The sequence below is a fragment of the Prionailurus bengalensis genome, chromosome A3 (genome assembly GCF_016509475.1).
Source record: "Prionailurus bengalensis isolate Pbe53 chromosome A3, Fcat_Pben_1.1_paternal_pri, whole genome shotgun sequence".
NCBI classification, from domain to species: domain Eukaryota; kingdom Metazoa; phylum Chordata; class Mammalia; order Carnivora; family Felidae; genus Prionailurus; species Prionailurus bengalensis.
The window spans coordinates 121,664,659-121,691,478 of record NC_057354.1 but is presented as its reverse complement, the minus strand read 5'-3'; the positions used below and the strand labels follow the sequence as shown (position 1 = coordinate 121,691,478).

Sequence of the window (26,820 nt, the reverse complement as noted above, 5' to 3'; positions counted from 1 at the left end):
CAGAGGCCGAAGAGGTACAGAGGGCGGCAGCCGCTGGGTTCTCGGTGGAGCCCGCACGTTCCGCGCGGGGCCAAAAGGCAGCTAGCGGAGGCGCCGGGTGCAGGCAGGCGGCGGCCGCCATGAGCTCGGGTAACGCCGAGCCCTGCGGCGGTGGCGGCTGCAGGCCCCGCCCTCCCGCGCGCGCGCTCTCGGGGCTGCGCAGAGCCAGCTCGGCGCGCGCTCGGCGCCGGGCGGCGGAGACCCCGGGAGGCGGCCCGGGAGCCTCGGCGGGCCCGAGGGCCTCCAGCCCGCCAGCAGCGGTGGCGCCCGCGGCCCCGGAGCCAACTGAGGACGCGGCCGCGAGGCGGCCACGCCCAGAGGTGAGTGTGCTGGGGCCGCGCCGCGTTCGGCCGGGCGAGGGGCTGGGGCATCCGCTGGCCGCCGGGCGTGGGCCGGCGTCTCCCGGGCGGGGGCGCTGGGGTCGTTGGGTCCGGCTGAGCCGTGGCGCTTGTCTGGGTGTTGGTCTCGGCGGGCCCTGGATCCGGACGGTTTCGGCGACGCTGGCGGCGGCGGCCGGGGCGAGACTCCTGGCCAGCTCAGGTGAGCCGCGACTCGGGCCTGCAGCCTGCGCTTGCTTCCTGCGTACGAGCGCAGCGGAGGGCTTCCGTTCTGACGGTACTCGGAAAACTTCGAGTTAGGAGCGTTCGAATGCCCCCATTTCCAAAGACGTGCCCTGCAGGAGCACTGTGCCGAAAAGGCACGTTTGTTTGCGGGGGCCGTTTCTTAGGTAGCTTCGTTACCAGTCTCCCACAACACTCTTGTAGGTTTCGTGTTCGCCGTTTCCCAGGTTTCATTTTTTAAAAGTGTGCGTCTCTTTCTTTTTCACTCGCAGTTTCTTGTTAGCGATAAGGAACGTTAGAGTGGTGTCCAGCATCGATTTCTTCGTACTTAATTTGAGATGATGGAAAAGAAAAACAGGAAACTGACAGTCTTTTTGATGTCAGTGTGAACCTGTAAAGTATGACATTGTGTGAACGACGTGAACATCGGCCTCCTTGTTTTAAAGTCATGGCTCAAGTGTGTTTGGGGAGTGTTGATAAGTCTTTGAATTACAGTTTAGTTTTTAATGGGGAAAGCTCTTTAAGTTGATGTTGCGTCTTCTATGTAAATATGCTAAAAGGCGTATTGATTTTAAAGGCAGTTAAACTCAGTGAATATTGAGCACCTGTTTATACCACTACAGTTAGTGTTGGCATCCAAAAACGGGTACGAATGGTGTGCAGGCTGGAGGGACTGATTAAGCACGCGAATAATAATGATACAAGGCAGAATACGGAAAACAGAAAGTATTGAGAACTGACTCTTAGCCCTGCACTGCGATAAATACATGGATACTTTACCCAATATTTAATGTTAATTACTTAATTTGTCATTCAGAATTTTTTTAGCACCTACTGTATGGTGAGTGCCCACAATACTATGGTGACCTCTATAGATTTTGCTTATGGACTTTACATTGTTATTGGGGGGAACATATTAAACAACTAATCACACAAGTATCAGTTGCCCCTTGAACAATGGTGGGACTGTTAGGGGTGCCAACCCCCACACGGTGAAAATCTGTATGAATTCTGATTACCCAAAAACTTAACTACTAATAACCTGTTGACCAAAAGCCTTACCAATAATGTAAACAGTTGATTAACACCATTTTGTGTATTATATGCATTATGCTGTATTCTTACAATAAAGTAAGCTAGAGGAAAGAAAATGTTATGAAGAAAATCGTAAGAGAAAATACATTTACAGTAATGTACTGTGTTTATAAAAAAAAAAAAAACTGCATATATGTAGTCCTGCATAGCTCAAACCTGTATTGTTCAAGGCTCAACTGTAAATACCAATAAACCTACATAGAGGCTTAAAAAGAAAGAATGTAGCAGGTTGTGAGAATATGTAACAAGTGGATAACCAGCTGGGAAAGTCAGGTAAAGTTTTCTTAGGAAAGCAGTCTACCACCTAACATATTATGGGTAAATAGGAATTAGGTGAAGGTAAGTCCCAAAGGAGGGAAGAAAGTAGAATCTATTCCGCTGAAGGAGGCTGGGGAAGTTTACCCAACTGAAAGGTCACAGCAGTTGGATTGAGTGTAGAATGCAAAAGGGAGCCAGAGATACGATGCCAGGTCTTTTAAGCAGCGTTAGGTATTTGGGACCGGCTGTTTATTTCTTTCTGTTAAACTTTTTTTAAAAATTTGTTTTAATGATTATTTATTTTTGAGAGCGAGACAGTGTGAGTGGGGGAGGAGCTGAGAGAGAGGGAGTCACACAGAATCTGAAGCAGGCTCCAGGCTCTGAGCTGACAGCACAGAGCCCAACATGGGGCTTGAACCCACAGAGTGCAGGATCATGACCTGAAGTCAGCTACCCAACCTACTGAGCCAACCAGCACCCGTCTCTTAAACTTTCATAGCAAAATTTTCAAACCACTCAAATATAGTGAGAAAAGAGTACAGTGAACTCTGTAATATTACCCAACGTATGTGGACCTTGTTTGAAGAGCGTGGGTGGTCATTGAAGGGTTTTAAGCGGGTAAATTGCAGTCTTTTTTTTTTTTTTTTTTTAAGATTTTATTTTTAAGGAATACTCTACACCCAACACGGGGCTCAAACTTACAATCCTGAGGTCAAGAGTTGCATGCTCAACCAGGGAGCAGCCAGGTGCTCCTCAGTCAAATTTGTATCTTAAAAAGTCAACCCTGGGAGCTCCTGGCTGGCTCTGTGGTAGAGCATGGAACCCTTGATCTCAGGGTTGTGAGTTTGAGCCCCATGTTAGGAGTAGCGTTTACTTGAAAAAGAAAAGAAAAAAGAAAACTTTCTGTGTAGAAACTGCATTGTATGGGGATGGGAATGGATGGGAGAAAACCACCAAGAGGTGACATTTGGTCCTAGAGTTGTGACTGTTAAGATAGTATGTGTCCTAAGGGTACATAGCTGATCTCTCCTGTGTTAATAATTTTATGTTTCCGTCTTTCAGAGTAATTGTGGAAGGTTTTTTAGGGGAAATTGTGTTTGAGCTGGGTATTGCAAGGTAGATAACACTTCAGTATGGAGCCCCAGAATGAGAATGTCTTGATGTCAAAGTATGGCTGCCTCAGTGACCTTGACAATCTCTGCCAAAGTGTCCCCTTCCCCCTAGAATTTCTCATTTAAATTACTTTTGTCACTATCACTTTGGTCCTTGGGAGCATAGAACTTCCACATTAACAGTTCTTCTAGAAGAAGACAAATATGTATTTTTTTTTTCAAGTACTGTGATTGCAACTAAGATAAGCTCAAACTTCCCATAATTTTTGAATTTTTATTATTTAATAGTTAACTAGAATTCACTAAATACACAAATAAACTGTCTTTTAAAGTGTTTGATTTTGATGCTACCATAGTTTGCTCTTGGAGGTTTGGAGACCTGAAGAGTGAAGTGAAAAGAACCCACTGAAATGTGATCCATCGGTTCCTTTGCCCTGTGTTTAATGCCAGGAATGGCTTTATCCTTAAGGAGAAACTTCAGCTTCTGCATAAAGATAGCATACCCAGTGGTATAATATCTTGATACAAAAACTTAATCTTAAAAAAAAAAAAATGTAGCCTGTCATGTATGTTTACAAAACATAAGTAAAATCAGTATTATGCAAATTTTTTCTGTTTGAATTTTAATGTATACATTGAAAAGACTTTTTCTTGGTAGTCTAAGTCTATTTTGACTGGGTTTTCCTTTCGGTGGATATGTTCCAAAAAGCTCAATCTCCTCTGTCTCCTGACTGATTTTATAACTGCAGTTGTTGGGAGTAAGTGGGATAATAATTGGGAAGGTGTTTGGTAAACTGTGATACACAATACAAATATAAGATGGTAGTGGTACTAATTGGAAGCAAACTGAAGCAAAATGAAGGAAATTCTATTCATCTGTCCCTTCTGATACTGAGCTTCATGCTGGTGACTTAGACATTTGTCAGGTGGCTTTTTAAATTCTCTGTAGTATAGTACATGACTTCAGTTCATTTGTGTCCCATGACTGATGATTGTAGAAGCTCACTCAGTTGATATAAATAGATTTTACATGGCTTATTTACATATTACTGATTATGGTGGGAAATATTGAAATACCGGTGCCTTTATATCTATTTTAGATTCAGTTTTTACTTAATAATTCTATGCCATGTTAGCAATCAGTAATTCAGTATATTTTTTTCTTGTTAGTCTGTAAACTCCCTGATAGTGTAGACTCTGTGCTATTAACCCTTCTTTCATTAGTTCTAAACCAGAGCCTTGTACACGGTGGTGGAAGGTTCAGTAAATGTATAAACGTTTTTAGAAGTTTCATTAGTGAAATCAAAACTAAAGTTTCATAGCCATGTTGAAATTGAAACTTAACACTAAGCCAGAAAATGATTCTTACCAGTCCTTGTAACAGATTATGACGGAGGGATCAGAAAAGAGAAAGGAGCAAACATTATCATATTCTTAGTATTCTACTCCTCGAAACAAGCATGTGAGGATGACAGTCATCCCTATGTTACAGGTTTAGGCAACTGGAGCTTAGAGAAGGTAAATAACGATGAACTCACCCAGCTCAAAAATGATGTACCCAGTACTCCAGTACAAGTCAGTTTGAATACAAGGTCTTCTTCATTCTCTATTGCTTTCATAAAACAAATAAAACCCATTTATTAGTAGCTTACAATTATGAAATGATGAAAAATATTAGCAGTTTGCTAGAGAGCAATAACCTGTTAAAGGGAAACATGGTGACATACTTTAGGGATGGCTCCTCTTTGGTTTGCACGCAGCTAGGCACTTGGAAGAAACACGAAATATGTAAGTCACCATACCTGTTCTCAAGGTTCTTGGATCCAGTAGAGGCAACTAAAAAAACACAAAAGAAACAACAGGAATCAGTATCAGATAATACGACTTAAATACCAAAAATCTACATGCTTTAGGAGAGGAGTATTAGTACAGGTGTAATATCTTACTTGGGGCTCCTGGATGTCTTAGTCGGTTGAGCGTGGGACTTCAGCTTAGGTCATGGATCTCACAGTTCTTGAGTTCAAGGTTTCTGCTGTCAGCCAGAGCCTGCTTTGGATTGTCGGTCTCCTTCTCTCTCTGTCCCTCCCCATCTCGAGCTCTCTCTCTCAAAAATAAACATTTAAAAAAATATATATTTTACCTTTATAAAACCTAAAAATGCACCCATTCTTTTTCTCTAAGTACAACTACTTTGAACTCATAGCTGTTTCTTCTGATACGTACAGTCGTATTTCTTAATGAAAAAAAACCAAAGAGTTTATGGTAGACATGGATCTTGAGCTGTGACTTGAAGGATAGTTAGGATTTGAATGCCCACAAGGATGGTTATGTGTGAACAAAAAGTATAATAAGGATCATATCCAAACTAAGGGATTATTTAGAGTAGTTGAAAATAATGTTAGAAAACTGTCAAGTGAAAAACAGCACCACCAGGATGTAATGTCCACGAGGGTTGGAATCTTTGGCTCTACATTTTTTAATGTTTTTAATAGTTTTATTTAGGTATAATTAATATGCAATGAAATGCACATATTTAAGACATACCATTTAATTTTTAAGTGAAATTGTATTCAATTCTATAATGCTTTATTTTAAAAAAAATTTTTTTTTAACGTTTATTTACTTTTGAGACAGAGACAGAGCATGAACGGGGGAGGGGCAGAGAGAGAGGGAGACGCAGAATCCGAAGCAGGCTCCAGGCTCTGAGCCATCAGCCCAGAGCCCGACGCGGGGCTCAAACTCATGGACCGCGAGATCGTGACCTGAGCTGAAGTCGGACGCTCAACCGACTGAGCCACCCGGGCGCCCCATATAATGCTTTATTTCTTAAAAAAGAAGTAAATAAGTCCAAATTAAAACTTTCCTGACCTCTGAATGGTTGGGGTGGGTGTTTTATGTTTTTCTCTGTTTTCTGTACGTTTTATTATTTATTTTTGACATTTATTTTTTTTTTAGAGACAGAGACAGTGAATGAGCAGGGTGAGCAGGGGAGGGGTAGACAGAGAGGGAGACCCAGAATCTGAACAGGCTCCAGGCTCTGAGCGGTCAGCACAGAGCCTGTCATGGGGCTCAAACCCACTAACAGTGAAATCATGACCTGAGCCAAAGTCGGTTGCTTAACCCACTGAGCCACCCAGGTGCCTCAGAAAGGGAAGAATTTTTTTTTTTTTAAGTTTATTTAAGAGAAAGGGAGAGAGTGCAGGCACAAGTGGGGGAAGTGCAGAGAGAGGGGGACAGAGGATAGTAAGCTGGCTCTGTGCTGACAGCAGAGAGCCCAATGTGGGGCTCAAACCCACAAATTGCGAGATGATGTCCTGAACTGAAGTTGGAAGTTGGGTGCCTGAAAAGAAAGAATTGTTTTAAAGGAAAGCAATTAGTTTTAGAAGTATGAAATTTGAAGAAGGACAAAGTCTTAGGAGAAAAAATTAGTGACCATGAAATTCTGGTTTTCTGAATATGTTTTTAATTTGTTTCCTACTTAAAAAAAAATTAAGTTTATTTATTTTGAGAGGGAGAGAGTGCAAGCATGTGTGCAAGTGGAGGCGGGGCATAGAGGGAGAGAGAGAATCCCAGGCAGGCTCCATACCGTCAGTGCAAGACCCTGATGCGGGGCTTGAACTTACAAACCATGGGATCGTGACCTGAGCCAAAGTCTTATGCTTCACTGATTGAGCCACCCAAGTGCCTCTGCTTTTTAATTTTTTAAATCAAAATAATATATACACATAGTTTAAAAGACAGTAGTGTTAGAAACCTAAAAATGCACCTATTCTTTAAGTACAACAACTTTGAACTCATAGCTGTTTCTTCTGTTATGTACAGTCGTATTTCTTTACAATGTACATTTTGAGTTATTAATTTTGAACATTGCTTTTCATATTGCTATTAGGATAGACATAACCATTTTAGCCGTCTTTTGTTTACCCCTTTTGCCTTCTCACATTCTTTTAATAGTTTTAGCTCATTTTTTTTCCATACAATAAGTAAAAATATACACTATTTTTCCCCCTTTTAGACCTCAGGTTCATCCTTGGTCCAGAGATGGTATGTTCATATTTGTCTAATAACTATAATAAACATTGCAAACTCAAAAGAATATTGACAATATTATATCTTACATTTAACAGTCGTTTTTTTAAAGCTTTTTTTTAAAGTTTATTTATTTTGAGAGAGAGCACACATGCACGAGCAGGGGAAAGGTCAGAGAGAGAGTGAGAGAGAGAATCCCAAGCAGGCTTCGCGCTGTCAGCTCATAGCCTGATGTGGGGCTCTGTCTTACGACCCATGAAATCATGACCTGAGCCGAAATCAAGAGTCAGACACACCTTACCAACTGAGCCACCCAGGCGCCCCTAACAATCATTTTTATGGCTGCATTTTTAACGCCTATAGTTTACTCATATAATCTATTTAAGATGTTATAAATTAATGATATAAAATTTTCTTGTCTGGTTTATTTGTAAATCGAATGCCTAATGCCTTATGTTTAATATATACATATACATTTAATATATGTATTAAATATATATACATATATACATATATATGTATATATGTACATACGTACATAATATGTGTATATTTAATTTAATAAATATTGACTAAGATCCTTTGAAAGAACAACAAAGTAAGCTGTATACACAGAATTTGTCCAACACAGATGTAGGTCTAGGGAATAATTTTGAAGAGCATTACAGAAGTCTTTTGGAAATACAGAATAGCTCACTTGTGATAATAGAGTCATCCAGTTTGCTTTAGTTGTTGGATGCCATCCTCTCAGATGGTGTGGCTGTCATGAATCCTACCTTGCCCTCTAGCTGCAAGGCAGAGTGTGAAGTTACTGTTGGGGATGGCCTTGAAGGTGCTGTCCTTTGCTTTATATTCTGTACTCCTCAGCCCCATTGTGTTTCCTCCTTTTTCCTTCCCTTTCAGTTTCTCCTTGTCTTACAGAATTTTTCACAATTTTCTCATGACAAGGCCAACAAATAAATTTTCCATCAACTCATAGTCAATTCATAATTAAAATTAGAGGTATTTAAAACAACTTTCAATGATAGGATATTTTCCAGAGCAGATTCCACTATCCTACTTTAATTCCTAGCAGAACAGACACTAAGTGGGAATTAGTGCTCAACACAAGTTGCTGTGGTTATGGCACAGCTCCATTAGCAGCAGGAAGTCAGACTGATTTTATCTGGCTGCTGCCAGATCCTCACTTACCAGATTAAATTTACCTGGTAAATTACTTGGGAGATTTTTAGGATAGGTCTGATGGATCTTCAGTGGCTATTAGCATGTTTGCCTTCTATTCAGATGTGCTTAAATTTTTATTTTACTTTATTTTTTATGTTTATTTTATTTATTTATTTTTGGGGGAGAGAGCAAGCAGGCAGGGGGAGACGGGGGGAGACAGAGAATCCCAAGCAGGCTCCATGCTGTCAGAACAGAACCCGACACGGCTCAAATCCACAAACCATGAGATCATGACCTGAGCCAAAATCGAGAGTTGGACACTTAACCAAATGAGCCACCAAGGTGCTCTGGATCTGCTTACGTTTTTAAATAGAGGTACACTATTTACATGTCGCAGAAATATTCATCTTTTGACCCTGATTTTCCACATCTCTAGGAATCTAAAGAAACAACAAAGTTAGCTGTATACACAGAATTTATTAGGAAAAATTGAAAGTGAACTAAATGCCCAATAGTCATGGTATATAACTGCCTGATGTGATAATATGTGTCCTTTAAAATCTTTATGAAGCAGTTTATGTAGTCAAGTGGAAAAAGCACATAAATGAAAAATACAGGAAATAAGAATTATTAATATACTAATAATGCATTTGAATGTATATGAAGAAACAGACAAAAGTTTAAATAGTTATTGCTGGAGGTAATAAAATTATGGATTATCTTCTGTCTTCCCCAAACTTTTTGTATTATTGTTTTGCCTTTGTAACAAAATATTGTTAAGAAACAAACAAACGAATGTTTAAAGTAGTCCAAGCCATCTGTCCACTGAGAGGTCCCGGAAGCACTGACACACGAGAAGCAACACACACTCAGATCTTGGTTTTTTAATATAATTTTCCAACAAAAAAGGGTAGCCATGGCCCCTTAGAGAAAAGTCTTATTCCAGGGCTGGGGCAGAGGAAGAACAAATGATCTTGGAGCATCTGCTTGCTCCAGAAGGTAAGAAAGTGCTCAAAGAATTATGAAGACGTAGCAAAAGGACATTGAAGTCACCTTGAAGGGGCCACCACTGGACAAATCTGGGAAATGGAAAATCAAAATAAATAATATTAATAAATTATAACTCATTGAAAAACAAAAACCCACAAATCCATACTGTTAGATCTGAAGGAAAAAGTCAGAAAAAGATGGACTTTTTTACTGTATTGTATTTTTTTAGGAAAAGGTGGACTTTTTTTTTTTTTTAATTTTTTTTTTCAACGTTTATTTATTTTTTGGGACAGAGAGAGACAGAGCATGAACGGGGGAGGGGCAGAGAGAGAGGGAGACACAGAATCGGAAACAGGCTCCAGGCTCTGAGCCATCAGCCCAGAGCCCGACGCGGGGCTCGAACTCCCGGACCGCGAGATCGTGACCTGGCTGAAGTCGGACGCTTAACCGACTGCGCCACCCAGGTGCCCCGGAAAAGGTGGACTTTTATTTTTTCTTTTATTTTTATTTTAGAGCGAGAGAGCATATGGGAGCAGAAGAGAGGGGCAGAGGGAGACAAAGAGAGGCCCTACACTCAGAGAGCCTCCCAAACAGGCTTTATACTCAGCAAGGAGCCCAACATAAGGCTCCCAAGATCCTGGGATCATGACCTGAGCTGAAATAAAAAATGGGACGCTCAACTGACTAAACCATCCAGGCACCCCAGGAAAAGATGGACTTTTAAATAAAAACAGTCATGTGGAGTCACTGTAACTAAGATAAGTTCCAAATATGTCTGAGGCTAAAATTTTTTTAATTAAAATTGAGGGTCATGTCAGCAAAATGGCAAGATGAGCAGTTTGAAGCTCATGTTCCCACACAAACATTGAAAAACAAGCAGTAACTGTTAGAACCAACTTAGAACTCTGGAAAGTAATCCAGGGTGTATAGCAGCCAAGCAAATGGTGAATAGAGAAAAATGCAACTTGGGATGGTTGGCTGGCTCATTTGGTGGAGCATGTGACTCTCGATCTCAGGGATGTGAGTTCAGGCCCCACGTTGGGTGTAGAGACTACTTAAAATATGTTCTAAAAAATTGCAACTTAAAAACAGTGGCAAAAATAAAAAATAGAACAGATAAATAAAAAATGGGTAAAGGACTTGAACAGACCTTTCTCCAGTGAAGGTATGTATAGACAAATGACCAGTAAGCACATGAAGAAGATTCTCAACATCCCTAATTGCAATGAGATACCACTTTAGTAGGATGGGTATTCCTCAATAAAAGAAAATAGCAAGTACGGGGTGCCTGGCTGGCTCATTAGTAGAGCATGTTACTCTTGATCTCGGGGTTGTGAGTTTGAGTACCATGTTGGGTGTGGATATTACTTAAAAAAATAATAAAACAAGGCAAGGATGTGGAGAAATTAGAACTCTGGCAGGAATGTAAAATTATTCACAGTAGCCAAGAGGTGGAAACAATCCAAACGTCTGTCAACAGATTAATGTGTAAACAAAATGTATATACATATAGTGGAATATTATTTACCTGTAAAAAGGATGAGTTTATGTTAAGTGAAATAAGCCAGACACAAAAGGACAAATATTGTATGATTCTATTTATGTGAAATACAAGGCAAACTCAGAGACAGAAGGTAGAAAAGAGATTACTAGGGACTGGGAAGAGAGAAGAATAAAGAATTATTGTTTAATGGGTACAGAGTTTCTTTTTGGGAAGTTGAAAAACTCTTGGAAATGGATAGTGGCAATGGCCATACAACATTGTAAATATAATTGATGCCAATGAATTGTATACTGTACATCTTGTCAGTTTGCTTCCCCAAGGAATTGTAAGAATGAGAATAAGAATGTTACATTCACTTTTGTTTGTTAAACCAAAGGGCACATTGTAATTTTTTATCATAATTTTTAAGAAATACTTCTTTTGTTGGAAGCTTATTAGACTCCAGAATTTATTTTTTATTATTTTTATACTTTGTAGATGAAAACGAGAGCTTCAGGTTTGGTCACTCAGGCCCTTAAGACGCTTGCAGTGCTACTTTAAGAGTGCCTAATGATTTATGTCAAAGAATATTCATGCATAAAAATACATGTATCTAAAATTCTAAATTGAGGAATTTAACTTTTGTTTATTTTTACTTTTACAGTAAGGCAAAAGAGAATGAAAGAAGTAGATAACCTTGAAAGTATCAAAGAAGAATGGTAAGTTAATTTGAATTTTCTCTGTTATTAATGCCTTTCTTAGTTTCTATTTTTGCTGCATTTCACTGACTGTAGATGTTTTCATTATGGTTCTTTTAGTTAAAAAACTAAAGGTAATGTATTCTAAAAGGTAAATTTTTATTCAAAGCTGCGTTGAATGGATTTTAATGAAGTTACTAAATGTTTTTATTAAAAAAAAATTTTTTTAATGTTTTTACTTATTTTTGACAGAGAAAGAGAGAGCACGAGTGGGGGAGGGGCAGAGAGAGAGGGAGACACAGAATCTGAAGCAGGCTCCAGGCTCCAGGCTCCTAGCTATCAGCACAGAGCCCAGTGTGGGGCTTGAACTCAAGGACTGTGAGATCATGACTTGAGCCAAAGTGAGGCGCTCACCCGACTGAGCCACCCAGGCACCCCTAAATGTTTTTATTATTAATAAAAAAAGTGTTATATTTCTCTCTGGTCGCATATTACTTCTGTTGTTTAAGTGAGAAATTCCAGGAACTGTTTACTTTTTTGGGTTGTACTGTCTTAGAGTCATAGTGGAAATAAAATGGATCTGGAGTCAGATAAGCCTAAGTTTGAATCCTTTCACTGTCTTCACTATCTCTGTGGCCTTTGAGCAACTGAATTAAAACAGAGGGGCGGGCCGGGGGTGGGGCAGGCACCCGGCCTGGGTGGCTTCCTTGGTTGAGTGTCTGACTCTTTATTTCAGTTTAGGTCATGAGCCCAGAGTCATGGGATCAAGCCCTGCATCGGGCTCTGAGCTGAGTGTGGAGCCTGCTTGGGATTCTGTCCTCCTCTGCCCCTCTCCCCAACTTGCTCTCTGTCTCTAAAATTAAAATTAAAATTAATAAATAAAAACTAAAACAGAGGCAGGAGATACATATGTGTATGTACCTGAAAGATACGTATGTATTTATGTTTTAATTTATTTTTATTTTAAAGAGAGTGAGAAGGGCACCTGGGTGGCTCAGTCGGTTGGGCATCCGACTTCAGCTCAGTTCATGATCTTGTGGTTTGTGAGTTTGAGCCCCGTGTTGGGCTCTATGCTGACAGGACGGAGCCTGGAGCCTCCTTCGGATTCTGTGTCTCCTCTCTCTGCCCTTCCCATGCTCATGCTTTTTCTCTCTCTGTCTCTTAATAATAAATAAGTGTTAAAAAAAATTTTTAAGGGGCGCCTGGGTGGCGCAGTCGGTTAAGCGTCCGACTTCAGCCAGGTCACAATCTCGCGGTCCGGGAGTTCGAGCCCCGCGTCGGGCTCTGGGCTGATGGCTCGGAGCCTGGAGCCTGTTTCCGATTCTGTGTCTCCCTCTCTCTCTGCCCCTCCCCCGTTCATGCTCTGTCTCTCTCTGTCCCAAAAATAAATAAACGTTGAAAAAAAAAATTAAAAAAAAAATTTTTAAAAAGAGAGAGGGAGCACATATCAGGGATTCCATAAATGCTAGGTGCAAAGTCTATGGTTCTTACCAGTCAGTGTAGAATATTTTATTCTGACTTATCTAAGGTGAAATATTTATTTTTGTATTATGCTGTTTGTTTTAAATACTTGAAGTAAATTTTTTCCATTCATAGTCCATTTAAGGAGACAGACAAGTATTTATTTCATACTTACAAATACTTTGTAAATGCTTCTGTACTAAACAAATATTATTTGTTACTTTCTCACTACTTATTGTTTTATGTATTTGATACTATATAATTGTGAGATTGTGTCAGGGGCCTCTAAGACCTCTCCCAGGTTTAATGATTTGCTGAGAGGATGCCTAGCCTAGGCATGCCTAGGCTAGGATTCTTACTGGAAGCTAGTCACATACTAAAATTCCAGACTCAGGGGCACCTAGGTGGCTCAGCTGGATAAGTGTCTTGAGTCTTGATTTCAGCTCAGGTCATGATCTCACAGTTCATGAGACAGAGCCCCGTGTTGAGCTCTGGGCTGACAGCATTGAGCTTGCTTGGGATTCTCTCTCTCCATCTCTGCCTCTCTCTTTCTTGCTCTCAAAATAAATAAATAAACTTAAAAAAATTTTTTTCCAGAATCATACGGAAAGTAAGCAGACCTTTCAAAGGATAGCAGTCAGCAGTTAGGCCTGCTGTATTAACTCTTTCTTGCACAAAAATAAATGGAATGACTGATTTTTTTTTTTTTAATTTTTTTTTTCAACGTTTATTTATTTTTGGGACAGAGAGAGACAGAGCATGAACGGGGGAGGGGCAGAGAGAGAGGGAGACACAGAATCGGAAACAGGCTCCAGGCCCTGAGCCATCAGCCCAGAGCCCGACGCGGGGCTCGAACTCACGGACCGCTAGATCGTGACCTGGCCGAAGTCGGACGCTTAACCAACTGCGCCACCCAGACTCCCCAGGAATGACTGATTTTAACTTAGGACTTTTTTTCTTCCCAGCAGCTTTATTGAGACATAATTCACATACCATATGATTCATCCATTTAAAGTATACAGTTCAACAGGCTTTAGTACATTCACAGAGTTGCACAAATTTCACCACAGTCAATTTTATAACGTTTGTATCACCATACCCATTAGTAGTCATACCTCATTCTCCTACACCCTGCCCCTGACAACCACCAGTATACTTTTTATCTTTATAGATTTACCTATTCTGGACATTTTTATTTTATAAATGGAATCACACAATATGTGGTCTTTTGTGATTGGCTTTTTTTTTTTTTTTTTCAACGTTTATTTTTGGGACAGAGAGAGACAGAGCATGAACGGGGGAGGGGCAGAGAGAGAGGGAGACACAGAATCGGAAACAGGCTCCAGGCTCTGAGCCATCAGCCCAGAGCCCGACACGGGGCTCGAACTCACGGACCGCGAGATCGTGACCTGGCTGAAGTCGGACGCTTAACCGACTGCGCCACCCAGGCGCCCCTGTGATTGGCTTTTTTAATTTAACATGTTTTCAAGCTTCATTCATGTTGTAATATGTATCAGTACTTTGAGTGTAATTAAATAATTAGTAAGGTATCAACACAAAAAGATTAGGATTAGATTTTATACTTTTCATTGTAACAAAGAAATTTTTTGTAACAAAAATAGATTTTGTTAGAAGTAGCAGTCCAGGGGCACCTGGGTGGTTCAGTTAGTTAAGTGTCCAACTCTTGATTTCAGCTCAGGTCATGATCTCGAGGTTTGTGAGTTCAAGCCCCGGATCATGCTCTGTGCACACAGCGTGGCCTAATTGGGTTTCTTTCTTTCTCTTTCTCCCTCTCTCCCTGCTGCTCCCTCCCTCCTCCCCTCCCTCTCCCCCCCTCTCCCTCCCTCTTCCCCCCTCTCCCCCCCCTCCCCCTGTCTTTCTCTCCTCCGCCCCCCATCTCTCTCTCTCAAAAATAAATAAATGAACATTAAAAAAAAAAATAGCAGTCCAGTAAAACAAAATGAAGACTGATTTCCTCAGTATATCAGTATTTCAAAGACTATAAAATGGTGAAGATCTGTATTTACTGTGTGTTCCAATAAAGCATACACAGATGCAAATCCTTCACCCATTTGGGCAACAGCTAGTTGATAACCTTATTTATTCAGAACACTGTAGTGAATGAGAAAGTCAGAAGCCAAAATAGATGTTTAAAAGTCCCTTTCCTGAACTTGTATACTTTTTATTATTAGAGGAATTCCTGAAACTTCAAGACTTTTTACTTAGCTATAACAACTTTGATAATCTGGTTTTCACATTATGGAGAGGAGGATTGACATTTGTATCATAAGAGGATAAGGACAAGGGAAAGGATGACAGAGTAGAGAACATAGATGAAATAATAACATTGTCTGGATACTTTAGTGTTAAGGCAAGTCCTGGTAAATTCATATGCCCATGGGATTTTTGCTGCATTATAGCTTAATATATAGTACAATATAAAGAGATTCTTTGAATTATAAAGAAAAATTAAATGTGTACTTTTCTCATTTTTTTCCATCTAAGAATGTCTTTCATACTCTTTTTAAAAAATATTATTTTTTAATTTTTTTTTTAACGTTTATTTATTTTTGAGAGAGACAGAGACAGAGTGCGAGCAGGGGAGGAGCAGAGAGAGAGGGAGACACAGAATCTGAAGCAGGCTCCAGGCTCCGAGCTGTCAACACAGAGCCTGATGTGGGGCTCGAACTCACAAACCGCGAGATCATGACCTGAGCCGAAGTCGGATGTTTAACCAACTGAGCCATCCAGGCACCCCATTTAAAAAATATATTATTAATAAACCTGTTTTGGGGGCGCCTGGTAGCTCAGTTGGTTAAGTGTCTGACTGTGGCTCAGGTCACGATCTCATGGTTTGTGGGTTCCAGTTCCTTGTAGGGCTCTGTGCTGATAGCTCAGAGCCTGGAGCCTGTTTTGGAATCTGTGTCTCCCTCTCTCTCTCTTCCCCTCCCCAGTTCACACTCTGTCTGTCTCTCTCAAAAATAAACATTAAAAATTGTTTTAATAAACTTTATTTTTAAGAGTTTTATATAAATACTGAGCAGTAAATACTCAGTTCCCATATCCCCTACCCCCACCCCCACCCCCACAGTTTCTTCTGTTATTAACATCTTGTATTAGTGTAGTTTTTTTTGTTACAATTGGGAACCAATATTGATACATTATTATCAACTATAGTTTACATTGGGTTCATTCTTTGTATTGTACAGTTCTGTGAGGTTTGAGAAATGGTGCTGATGTATATAGCGTTATACTTTTTTTTTTATGTTTATTTTTTGAGAGAGGGAGAGTGACAGAGTTTGAGTGGGGAGGGGCAGAGATAGGAGACACAGAATCCGAAGCAGACTCCAGGCTCTGAGCTGTTAGCACAGAGCCTGACATGGGGCTTGAACTCACTTACCATGAGATCATGACCTGAGCTGAAGTCAGATGCTTAGCTACTGAGCCATCCAAGCACTCCATATAGTGTTAAACTTTTATTTCTTTATTATTATTATTATTATTATTATTAATTTATTTTTTTAAATAATCTCTACACCCAATATGTTGCTTGAACCACAGCCCCAAACTCGAGTCGCATGTTCTTCTAACTGAACCAGCTAGGTACCCCTACTGTTGTGGTTTTAATTCCATATATCAGTTGTTATTGCTGGTGTATAAGAAAGCACTTGGCTTTTGTGTATTAATCTTGTATTCTGCAACTTTGCTAAAATTACTTATTAGTCCTAGGAGTTTGTTGTTGATGATGATTTGGGATTCTCTGTGTAGACAATCCTGTCATCTGCAGAGAAAGACAGCTTTATTTCTTCCTCCTTCCCATTCTGTATACCTTTTATTTCTTTTATCTGTCTTACTGATTTTGCTAGGATTTCCAATATGGCATTGAAGAGGGGTGGTGAGGAGGGACATCTTTGTCTTACTCCCGATCTTAGGAGGAAAGCATCTAGTTTCTTATCATTAAGTATGTTAGCTGTAGGTTTTTGTAGATTTTCTTTATCAAGTTAAGAGAGTTCTTCTCTGTTCCTAATTTGCTGAGAGTTTTTATCATGTGTGTGTGTTAGATATTGTCAGCTGCTTTTTCTGCATCTGTTGATATGGTCATGAGTTTTCTTCTTCAGTGTGTGGATGTGATGGATGACATTAATTGATTTTCTCATGGTGAATCAGCCTTGCATACCTGAAAAAAACCCTACTTGGTTGTAGGGTATAATTCCTTTTACATGTTGGATTAGAAATGCTAATATTTTGTGGAGTATTTTTGCATCTATATTGATGAGAGATACTGTTTGAGTTTCCCTTTCTTGAAATGTCTTTGTCTGATTTAGCAGTAGAGCCATGCTGTCCTCATAGAATGAGTTAGAAGTGTTCCCTTCTGCTTTTATTTTCTGAAAGAAATTGTAGACAATTGGTACAATTTCTTAAATGTTTGATAGAATTTGATGTGGGAAACAAAGGCAGAAGGAAATGGCAGATAAAGTTAAATTTCCTTACAACCTGCAGCCCATTGACAAGTACTTGAGGTAGGCAGAGGTTTCTCCAGGAACTCCCTGCTATCTTAATGCTAATGCTTTGCTGGAGGGAAAAATAACCTTAGTTTGAAAATAGCTGGGCCTCCACTATCCTGTGAGTCTTCTTTAGCATATGAAAATCTCACTGGAAACTTCCCCTGGACTTTACCCCCCCAACTCCAGTCTCTCCTCTTGGATCCGGGGCAGCTCTTCCTGCCCATGGGTCCTGTCCCCGTGCTTTAATAAAATCACCTTTTTGCCCCAAAAACATCTTCAAGAATTCTTTCTTCGCCATCAGCTCCGGACTCCATGAACCACACTATCACCCCAAAACCTCAACAGAATTCACTAGTGAAATCTTTTGTGCCTGGTGCTTTCTGTTTTGGAGGATTATTATTGACTCAATTTTCATTTTTTCTTTTCTTTTTATTTTAGCTCAAGCAGGGGAGAGGGACAGAGGAGAGAGAATCTTAAGCAGGCTCCACACTCAGTGCAGAGCCCAACGCAGGGCTCCATCCCACGACCCTGGGATAATGACCTGAGGAGAAATCTAGTTGGACGCTTAACTGACTGAGCCACCCAGGCACCCTGAGTTTTTTTGTTTGTTTGTTTTAAGTTTATTTATTTATTTTGAGAGAGAGAGAGAACCCGGGAGCTCATGCCCTAGCCGGGGAGGGGCAGAGAGAGAGAATCCCAAGCAGGATCTGCAATGTCATTGCAGAGCCTGACGCAGGGCTCAATCTCAGGAACCATGAGATCATGACCTGAGCTGAGATCGAGAGTCAGATGCTTAACCAATTGAAGCCCCCAGGTGCCCCTCAATTTTCTTAATAGATACTAGCCTTTGCATATTATCTTTTCCTCCTCATGTAAGTTTTGGTAGATTATAAGTTTGAAGACTGTCCGTTTTATCTAAGCTATCAAATTTGTGGACATAGAGCTGTACATCTTTACACGATGTTCTCTGAACCTTTTAAAAACCTAGACTATTTTCTTACTCATCTTTGTGTCCCCTACCACCTACCATATGGTAGGTACTCAATAGATATTTGAATGGCTTAAATTAACATAATGAAGGTTAGTAGAATTTATGTATCAAATACGTAAAGGAGTACAGCTGCTCTAGATGGTCAGCTTTATTGGCTTTGTACATAGTAATCAAGTATAAACTGCTTTTTTATAGCCGAGGCACAGGGGGTCCCAAACACTACAGGATCGGCCGCTGGCCACCAACAAAGTCCAAAGGCAGAGTGGTTGTGAAACAAGAGAGGAATTTATTTTGTGACGCCAACACCTGAAAGATAGCCAGGAAAGAGCAGACTAGCATCTCCAAGATTGTCTCCAGAGTGCGGAAAATACTTCCAGGTTTATATAAGGAAAATGTGCAGCAAAGGTGTGTGGGTCTGGGCAGGTAGGCATTGAAGGTCAAATCGATCATTGTGTTGGAGTCAATCACTATCAGGGGCTGGCTGGCTGAGGGCAGTCCTTGTTGCTTAAGGGGGTAGTTTCAGTTCCCATCTGAGGTTGCATTGTCCTCAGGGTCTTTTGCAAAAGCCAAGAAACACTTTGGAAAGACCCCAATTAGAGAGTGAGGTCAAGATGGAGGCACCCAAAGTCTTCTTTCATTCTGAACAGAGAAAAACAAATACCAGAGAGGATTGAGTGGTCATAATGATATCATTATCTAATATTGTGTGCCAGTGCGTGTACTGATAGAAACTGTATATCAGGTATAGGTTTTTGTATGTGTTTGCTTCTAATCTTCACAGCAACCATGAAAGATAGGTGGTAGTATCTGCATTTGCAGATGAGGAAGCCCATCACACAGAGGCTAGTAGGTTTCTCACCCAGTCAGTGTGACTCAGTTCCTAAACACAGACACCAGAGCCTCAACTGTTAGGCAGTAGCCTCTACTGCTACACAGCTGTACTGACTGAAGAGACGAGAAAATCATTAGTACTGTGAGAAATTGTCTCAGCATGTGATTCTTTTTATTAAGAAGTATCCTGTCTTTGCTCTGAGAAAGGCCCCACCCCGCTCGCGTGCTGTCTCTCTCTCAAAAATAGTGAACATTAAAATTTTAATATTTCTTTTATGACAACATAAATGCAAAATAAAATTAATACTTTGTGATAATATGAAGCATCTTTGTATACAGAGATCACCTAGAAGAGTAAAAAGAGCATGCCTACATTAAAATATTGCTCTGAGTGTTGGCAGTTTTTTAAAGGTTATTATTTTTTATGAAGTAATCTTTATTCCCAACATGGGGCTCGAACTCATGACTCCAGGATCAAGGAATACATTGTCTACTGCCTGAGCCAGCCAGGTGCCCCAGCACATAATAATATAGTGATGACTATTTTGTCTAGGACAGTGATTAAGAGTACAGGCATTGGGTGCCTGAGTTCAGTTTTCGAACTGCTTTCGAATAGTTTTGTGATCTTGGGCAACTTGCTTAAGCTTTTTCTTGACGTGTTAAACAGGGATAAAAAATAATATGTGCCTTTTAAGTGTGCGGGTTGAATGAGTTAACTCATGTGGAGTACTTAAAATAGTTCCTAAAATATATAATAAATGCTCAGTAAATGTTAGCTATTAAGAGAAGCTTTATGGGGCTCCTGGGTGGCTCAGTCGGTTAAGTGTCCGACTTCGGCACAGGTCATGATCTCAAGGTCTGTGAGTTCGAGCCCCGCATCGGGTTCTGTGGTGATAACTCAGAGCCTGGAGCCCTCTTCAGATTCTGTGTCTCTCCCTCTCTCTCTCCCTCCCTCTCTCCCTCCCCTGCTCATGCTCTGTCTCTGTCTCAAAAATAAACGTTAAAAAAATTTAAAAAAAGAAAAGAGAGAAGCTTTATAGCATATCATGCTTAGGTGCATAGATGCGGAAGACGGATTAACAGGGTTTGGATTCTGTCTTTGTCACTTACTAGCTGTGTAAATTCACGTAACTTAGCCTTTCTGTGACTCATTTTCCTTATCTATAAAAATGTGGATAAGAATATCTACCTTGCAGTTCCTGGCACAGTATGAGAGCTCCAAAAATGTTGTCATTATTTATGGAATCTGAGAAATTGTATTTCAGTACATTGATGAATTTTCTGTATGACTTAAAAAAAGATAAACCAGAAACCATCTTTTCTTTCAAATAATATCTTCAGTAGTATTTCTTTTATGACAGGAGCACCTGGGTGGCTCAGTCGGTTTGAGCATCTGACTTTGGCTCAGGTCATGATCTTACGGTTTGTGGGTTCAAGCCCCTCGTTGGGCTCTGTACTGACAACTCAGAGCTCTGTACTGACTCTGTACTGACAACTCGTCAGTTGGGCTCTGTACTGACAGCTCAGAGCTTGGAGCCAGTTTTGGATTCTGTGTTTCCCTCTCTCTCTGCCCCTCCCCACTCTTGCTCTGTCTCTATCTCAAAAATAAATGAACATTTTTAAAAAATTACACATTTCTCATAAAAAACATAGTGCAAAATAAAAATACAAAATAAAACATAAATGCAAAATAAAAAACAGTAGATGGGAGTAGGCGAAATGGACAAAGAGACTCAAAAGGTACAAATTTCCAGTCATAAGTAATGGGGATATACTATACAGCATAGCAACTATAGTTAATAATATTCTGTTGTATATTGGGAAGTTGCTGAGGGAGTAAATCTTAAACGTTCTCATCACTGGGGCACATGCGTGGCTGTCATTAAGCATCCTACTTCAGCTCAGGTCATGATCTCACAGTTTGTGATTTGGAGCCCTGCAGCAGGCTCTGTGCTGACAGCTCAGAGCCTGGAGCCTGCTTTAGATTCTGTGTCTCCCTCTCTCTCTGCTCCTCCCTCCCACCCCCCCCCCCAAAATAAACATTAAAAATTTTTAAAAATCATTTAAAACATTAAAAAAAATTTTTTTAATGTTTATTTATTTTTGAGAGAGACAGAGAATGAGAGTGGCCTAGGGGCAGAGAGAGAGGGAGACACAGAATCTGAAGCAGGCTCTGAGCTGTCAGCACAGAGCCAGACGTGGGGCTTCAGCTCACCAGCTGTGAGATCGTGACCTGAGCCGAAGTCGGACGCTCAACCGACTGAGCCACCCAGGTGCCCCTCATTAAAAAAATTTTTTTGAAAAGTTCTCATCACACAAAAAAATTCTGTACTGTTAACGGTGATGTATGTTAACTAGACTTGCTGTGCTGATCATTTCATAGTATGTACAAATATCAAATCATGTTGTTGACCTAAAACTAATATGTCAGTTTATACCTAAATTTAAGAAAAAATAGAGAGGTGCCTGGGTGTCTCAGTTGGTTGAGTGTCCAGCTCTTGATTTCAGCTCAGGTTATGAACTCACGGTTCATGGGTTTGAGCTCTACATTGGGCTCTACGACAACGTAGAGCTTGCTTGGGATTCTCTCTCTCTCCCTCTCTCTCTCTCTCTCTCTGCCCTTCCCCACTCATGCTCTCTCCCTCTTTCCCTCTCTCTCTTTCTCAAAATAAATAAATAAGCATTAAAATTTTTTTCCAACGTTTATTTATTTTTGAGAGACAGAGAGAGACAGCACGAGCAGGGGAGGGGCAGAGAAAGGGAGACACAGAATCTAAAGTAGGCTCCGGGCTCTGAGCTGTCAGCACAGAGCCCAACATGGGGCTCGAACCCATGAACTGCAAGATCATGACCTGACCAAAAGTCGGACGCTTAACCAACTGAGACACCCAGCCATCCCAATAAATAACCATTTAAAAAAAGAAAAAATAGAGAGGCACCTGGCTGGCTCAGTCAGAGGAGCATGTGACTCTTGATCTCCTGGTTGTAAATTCAGGTCCCATGTTGGGCTTTGAGATTATTTAAAAAGAAAATGTTGAATAATAAGGGGCGCCTGGGTGGCTCAGTTGGTTGAGAGTTCAGCTCTTGATTTCAGCTCAGGTCATGATCCCAGGGTCATGGGATTGAGCCCCATGTTGGGCTGTGTGCTGAACATGGAGCCTGTTTAGGATTCTCTCTTTCCCTTTTCCCTCTGTGCCTCCCCTCGCCTCTCCATGCTCATGTGTGCATGCGCTCTCTCTCTCTTCAAAAAAATATAAGGGGCGCCTGGGTGGCTCAGTCGGTTAAGCATCTGACTTCAGCTCAGGTCATGATCTCGCGGTTCATGAGTTGGAGCCCCGCGTTGGGCTCTGTGCTGACCTGTGAGTCTGGAGCTTGCTTTGGATTCTGTGTGCCTCCCCCCTCTCCCCCCACCCACCTCTCTCCTCCTCAAAAATAAATATATTAAAAAAAAATTTTTTATGTAAAAATAATAAAATAAAAAAATAAGATAATTGATTTAAAAAATAGTGGAGTATTAATTACAAATCAAAGTCTTCAGTGAGAAGTCTTATTCTGAAGTTACGCAAATCAAAACTATGATTAGGACCGTTCCTGACACACTATCCCCTTTAGTTTCAAAAGTGCTTTCTGTGACCAAAAGGTACATAGTAACTGTGGTGTCTAAATGGGGTGTCTCTCAATCGATTGGATGGGGGCCCTCAAATGTGAAAGAATTCACCTCAGGCAGAACAAAGGAGATAGGGTTTATTGAATACACTTCAAAGGAGCAGGGGCCGGACTGCAGAGGAGGAACTGCAACAAGGCAGTGGGTGGGGGTTGTTTTAAAGGGGAAAAGTGAAGAGGTATGGGAACACATGGAATTTTCCCTTTTTTGGTAACTTCTTGGTTGTGAGTAGCCCATTGTTAGGGCCTATGGATGTTTTGAGGTGGGTCACCTACTGGGCCTCTTCATAGCCAAGTGGTCACTGTGGGACCTTTTCACATTCCATTGCTCAACCCTGTTTGCCTACAAGCAGCCTCTGCAAGGGCACCTGGGTGGTTCAGTAGGTTAAGAGTCCTAGTCTTGATTGTGGTTCTTGTCATGATCTCACAATTTGTGGGATGGAGCCCAGCATCGGGCTCTGTGCTGATAGCAAAGAAAAAAACAAAAAAAACAGCCTTTGCAGTAACCTTGTGAAACTATTTTGAGCTTTTTACAAAGAACACATTTTTTCCCTCTGGACCAGTGATTTTCAACCTGGTGAAGTTTTGTCCCCCAGAGGACACCTGGGAATGTCTAGAGATGGTTTCAGTTGTTGTAACACTGGAAGAAGGGTGGGTGGAGGAAGCATGATACTGGCATCTAGTGGATAAAGGCCACATATGCTGCTGAATATCCTACAATGGACAGGGCAGCTCACACAACAAAGAACTATCCCTCCCCAAATGTGAGTAGACTGAAATGGAGAAGACCTCGCTCTGGACCAAAAGGGTTAATGACTTCCCAAGGTCACATATCTGCTAGAATCTTAATTTAGAAACGGGTCTTGGCACCTGGGTGGTTTAGTCAACAGCTAAGCATCCAACTTCTATTCAGGTCATGGTCCCGTGGATCATGAGTTCAAGCCCTGCATTGGACTCTATGCTGACAGTTCAGAGCCTGGAGCCTGCTTCAGATTCTGTGTCTCCCTCTCTCTGTGCCCCTCCCCTGCTTGTTCGTTCTCTCTCTCTCTCTCAAAAATAAAACATTAAAAAAATTTTTAATTTAGAAGTGAGTGTGAATTGTGTACAAGGAAGCGTCTGAGTTCAAGATCCCTTAACAAGTACAATTCATGTAATTTTTTGGAAAATTAGTAGTCAGTACTGCTTATTTTTCTTTTTTTATGTGTAGGGTCTGTGAAACGGGATCTGACAACCAACCTCTTAGTGATGATCGACAAACAAATTGTGAATATTTTGTTGACAGCCTTTTTGAGGAAGCTGAGAAGGTTGGTGCCAAATGTGTGTCTCCCACTGAACAGAAGAAACAGGTAAATGTCCATAATTTTTTCTCTTCCAGTGTTTCTCAAAATAGGGACCATATTTTGGGTCCATGAGGTCAAAAGTGTTTTCATAATAATAGTAAGTTATTATTACCTTTTCCACTGTGTTAACATTGCGCTAATACCACAAAAGCAATGTGGGTTAAACTGCTGGTGCCTTTGGAGGAATCAAGGTAGTAGCACCAAACTGTACTAGTCATTACCATATTTTCTCCCTGCTCTTGGTCTGGGGCATGCTAGTTTCAATGAAGAATGCCCTTGATGAAGCCAGGCTTGGGATAGCTTTATAAAAAACAGTGTGAGAGAAGAGAGCATTGGAAATAGATGGCTTAAAACCTTGTAAGCCTAGGGGTGCCTGGGTACCTCAGTCATTGAGCATCCTTTGGTGTTCAAGATGACTCTTGATTTTAGCTCAGTGCATGGTCCCAGGATGCTGGAATCTAGCCCCACGTTGGGCTCCAAGCTGAACATGGAGCCTACTTAAGGTTCTCTCTCTCTCTCTCTCTCTCTCTCTCTCTCTCCCCCTCTGTCTCCATCCCTCTCCCTCTCTCTCCCCACTTCCTCCCTCTCCCTCTTTCCCTCCCCTCCTCTCTCCCTCCACCTCCCTCCCTCCCTCCCTCTCTCCCTCCCTCTCTCTCTCCCTCTGTTCTTCTCCCTTATTCACTTGTTGGAGCATGCGCACTCTGTAATTAAGAGAAAAAAAAAAGCCTTCAAGCCTAAGTCTATGTTTCCCTTTATTCTGCCTTCACACTTGATTGATACAATGCCGTTCTGGTATCTAAGCTTTTGTGTGTGGCACGTTTTTTACTTCCTGAAAGCTTTAAAATCTTTTTTTTTTTTTTTAATGTTTATTTTTTGAGAGACACAGACCGAGTGTGAGCAGGGGAGGGGCAGAGGGAGACAGAAACACAGAATCCCAAGCAGGCACGGAGCCTGATGCAGGGATAGAACCCATAAACTGTGAGATCAAGACCTGAGCTGAAGTTGGATGCTTAACTGACTGACCCACCCAGGAGCCCCTCCCTGAAAGCTTTTAGAATATTTAATTCTATGTTCTCATGGGCCTTGATGTGGGTCCTTTTTCATTCATTCAATGTAGAAGCTCTTGTTTTACTATTCCAGGACATTTTCTGTTCTTTTCTCTCTTCTTTTTTTCTTTCCCCTCCCCTCCCCTCCCCTCTTTTACTTATTTTGAGAGAGTGGGAGCCGGGAAGGGCAGAGAGAGAGAATCCCAAGCAGGCTCCACACTGCCAGTGCAAAAAACAAAGCCTTATGTGTGGCTCAAACTCACAAACCATGATCATGACCTGAGCCAAAATCGAGTTGGCTGCTTAACCAACTGAGCCACCCAGGCACTTAATTTTTATATAATTTCTCCTATTTTCTACCTCTTTGTTGTTTTGTTCTATTTTATTTTAGTATTTTTTAAAGATATTATTATTATTAATATTCATTTTTTTTTAGAGTTAGAGAAATAGAATATGAGTGGTAGAGGAGCAGAAGGAAAGGGAGACACAGAATCTGAAGCAGGCTCCAGGCTCTGAGCTGTCAGCACAGAGCCCCACTCGGGGCTAGAATCCATGAACTGTGAAATCTTGACCTGGACTGAAGTTGGATGCTTAACTGACTGAGCCACCCAAGTGCCCCTATTTTTTTATTTTTAAGTTATCTCCATACGCAATGTGGGGCTCAAACTTAGAACTCCAAGATCAAGAATCACGTGCTCCACAGTCTGAGCCAGCCAAGCACCCCTGTTTTGCTCTATTTTATTTTGTTTTGTTTTATTTTATTTTTTTAATGTTTTTTTTTTTAATTTTTTTTTTTAACGTTTATTTATTTTTGAGACAGAGAGAGACAGAGCATGAACGGGAGGGGCAGAGAGAGAGGGAGACACAGAATCTGAAACAGGCTCCAGGCTCTGAGCTGTCAGCACAGAGCCCGACGCGGGGCTCAAACTCACGGACCGTGAGATCATGACCTGAGCCGAAGTTGGACGCTTAACCGACCGAGCCACCCAGGCGCCCATTTAATGTTTATTTTTAAGAGCGAGCATGCTGAGGTGCCTGGGTGGCTCAGTTGGTTAAGCGTCCGACTTCGGCTGGGGTTGTGATCTCCTGGTTCGTGAGTTCAAGCCCCTCGTCGGGCTCTGTGCTGACAGCTGAGAGCCTGGAGCCTGCTTCAGATTCTGTTTCTCCCTCTCACTCTGCCCCTCCCCCACGCATGCTTTGTCTGTCTCTCAAAAATGAATAAATGTTAAAAAAAAATTTTTTTTTTAATATTAAAAAAGGAGAGCACGCAAGAGAGAGGAAGGGAAGGAGCAGAAAGAGAGGGAGACGGAAGATCTAAAGCCTGCTCTGCCCTGACAGCAAACATCCTGATGTGGGGCTTCAACTCACAAACTGAGATCATGACCTGAGCCAGCATTGGATGCTTAACCAACTCAGCCACCCAGGCATCCCTTGTTCTGTTTCTGTATATGCATTTTTAATTTTAATTTTAATTTTTATTTTATTTTTTATTTTTATTTATTTTAAATGTGGCCTTTATTTATTTATTTATTTTTTAAACGTTTATTTTTTTGGG

General features: G+C 41.0%; 1 protein-coding gene across 2 annotated transcripts in view; it reads left to right on the top strand.

Annotated features, from left to right (window-relative positions):
* The first annotated feature begins 181 nt into the window (after positions 1–181).
* UBXN2A (UBX domain protein 2A) overlaps positions 182–26,820 on the top strand; it is a 47,454-nt gene continuing 20,815 nt past the window's right edge. The window contains exons 1-3 of one of the 2 annotated variants that reach the window (XM_043604441.1): positions 182–359; positions 11,395–11,449; positions 24,087–24,225. In XM_043604441.1, the coding sequence (XP_043460376.1) occupies positions 11,409–11,449; positions 24,087–24,225 (180 nt within the window). In that variant the 5' untranslated portion in view covers positions 182–359; positions 11,395–11,408. The other variant, XM_043604442.1, reaches the window with a different exon arrangement.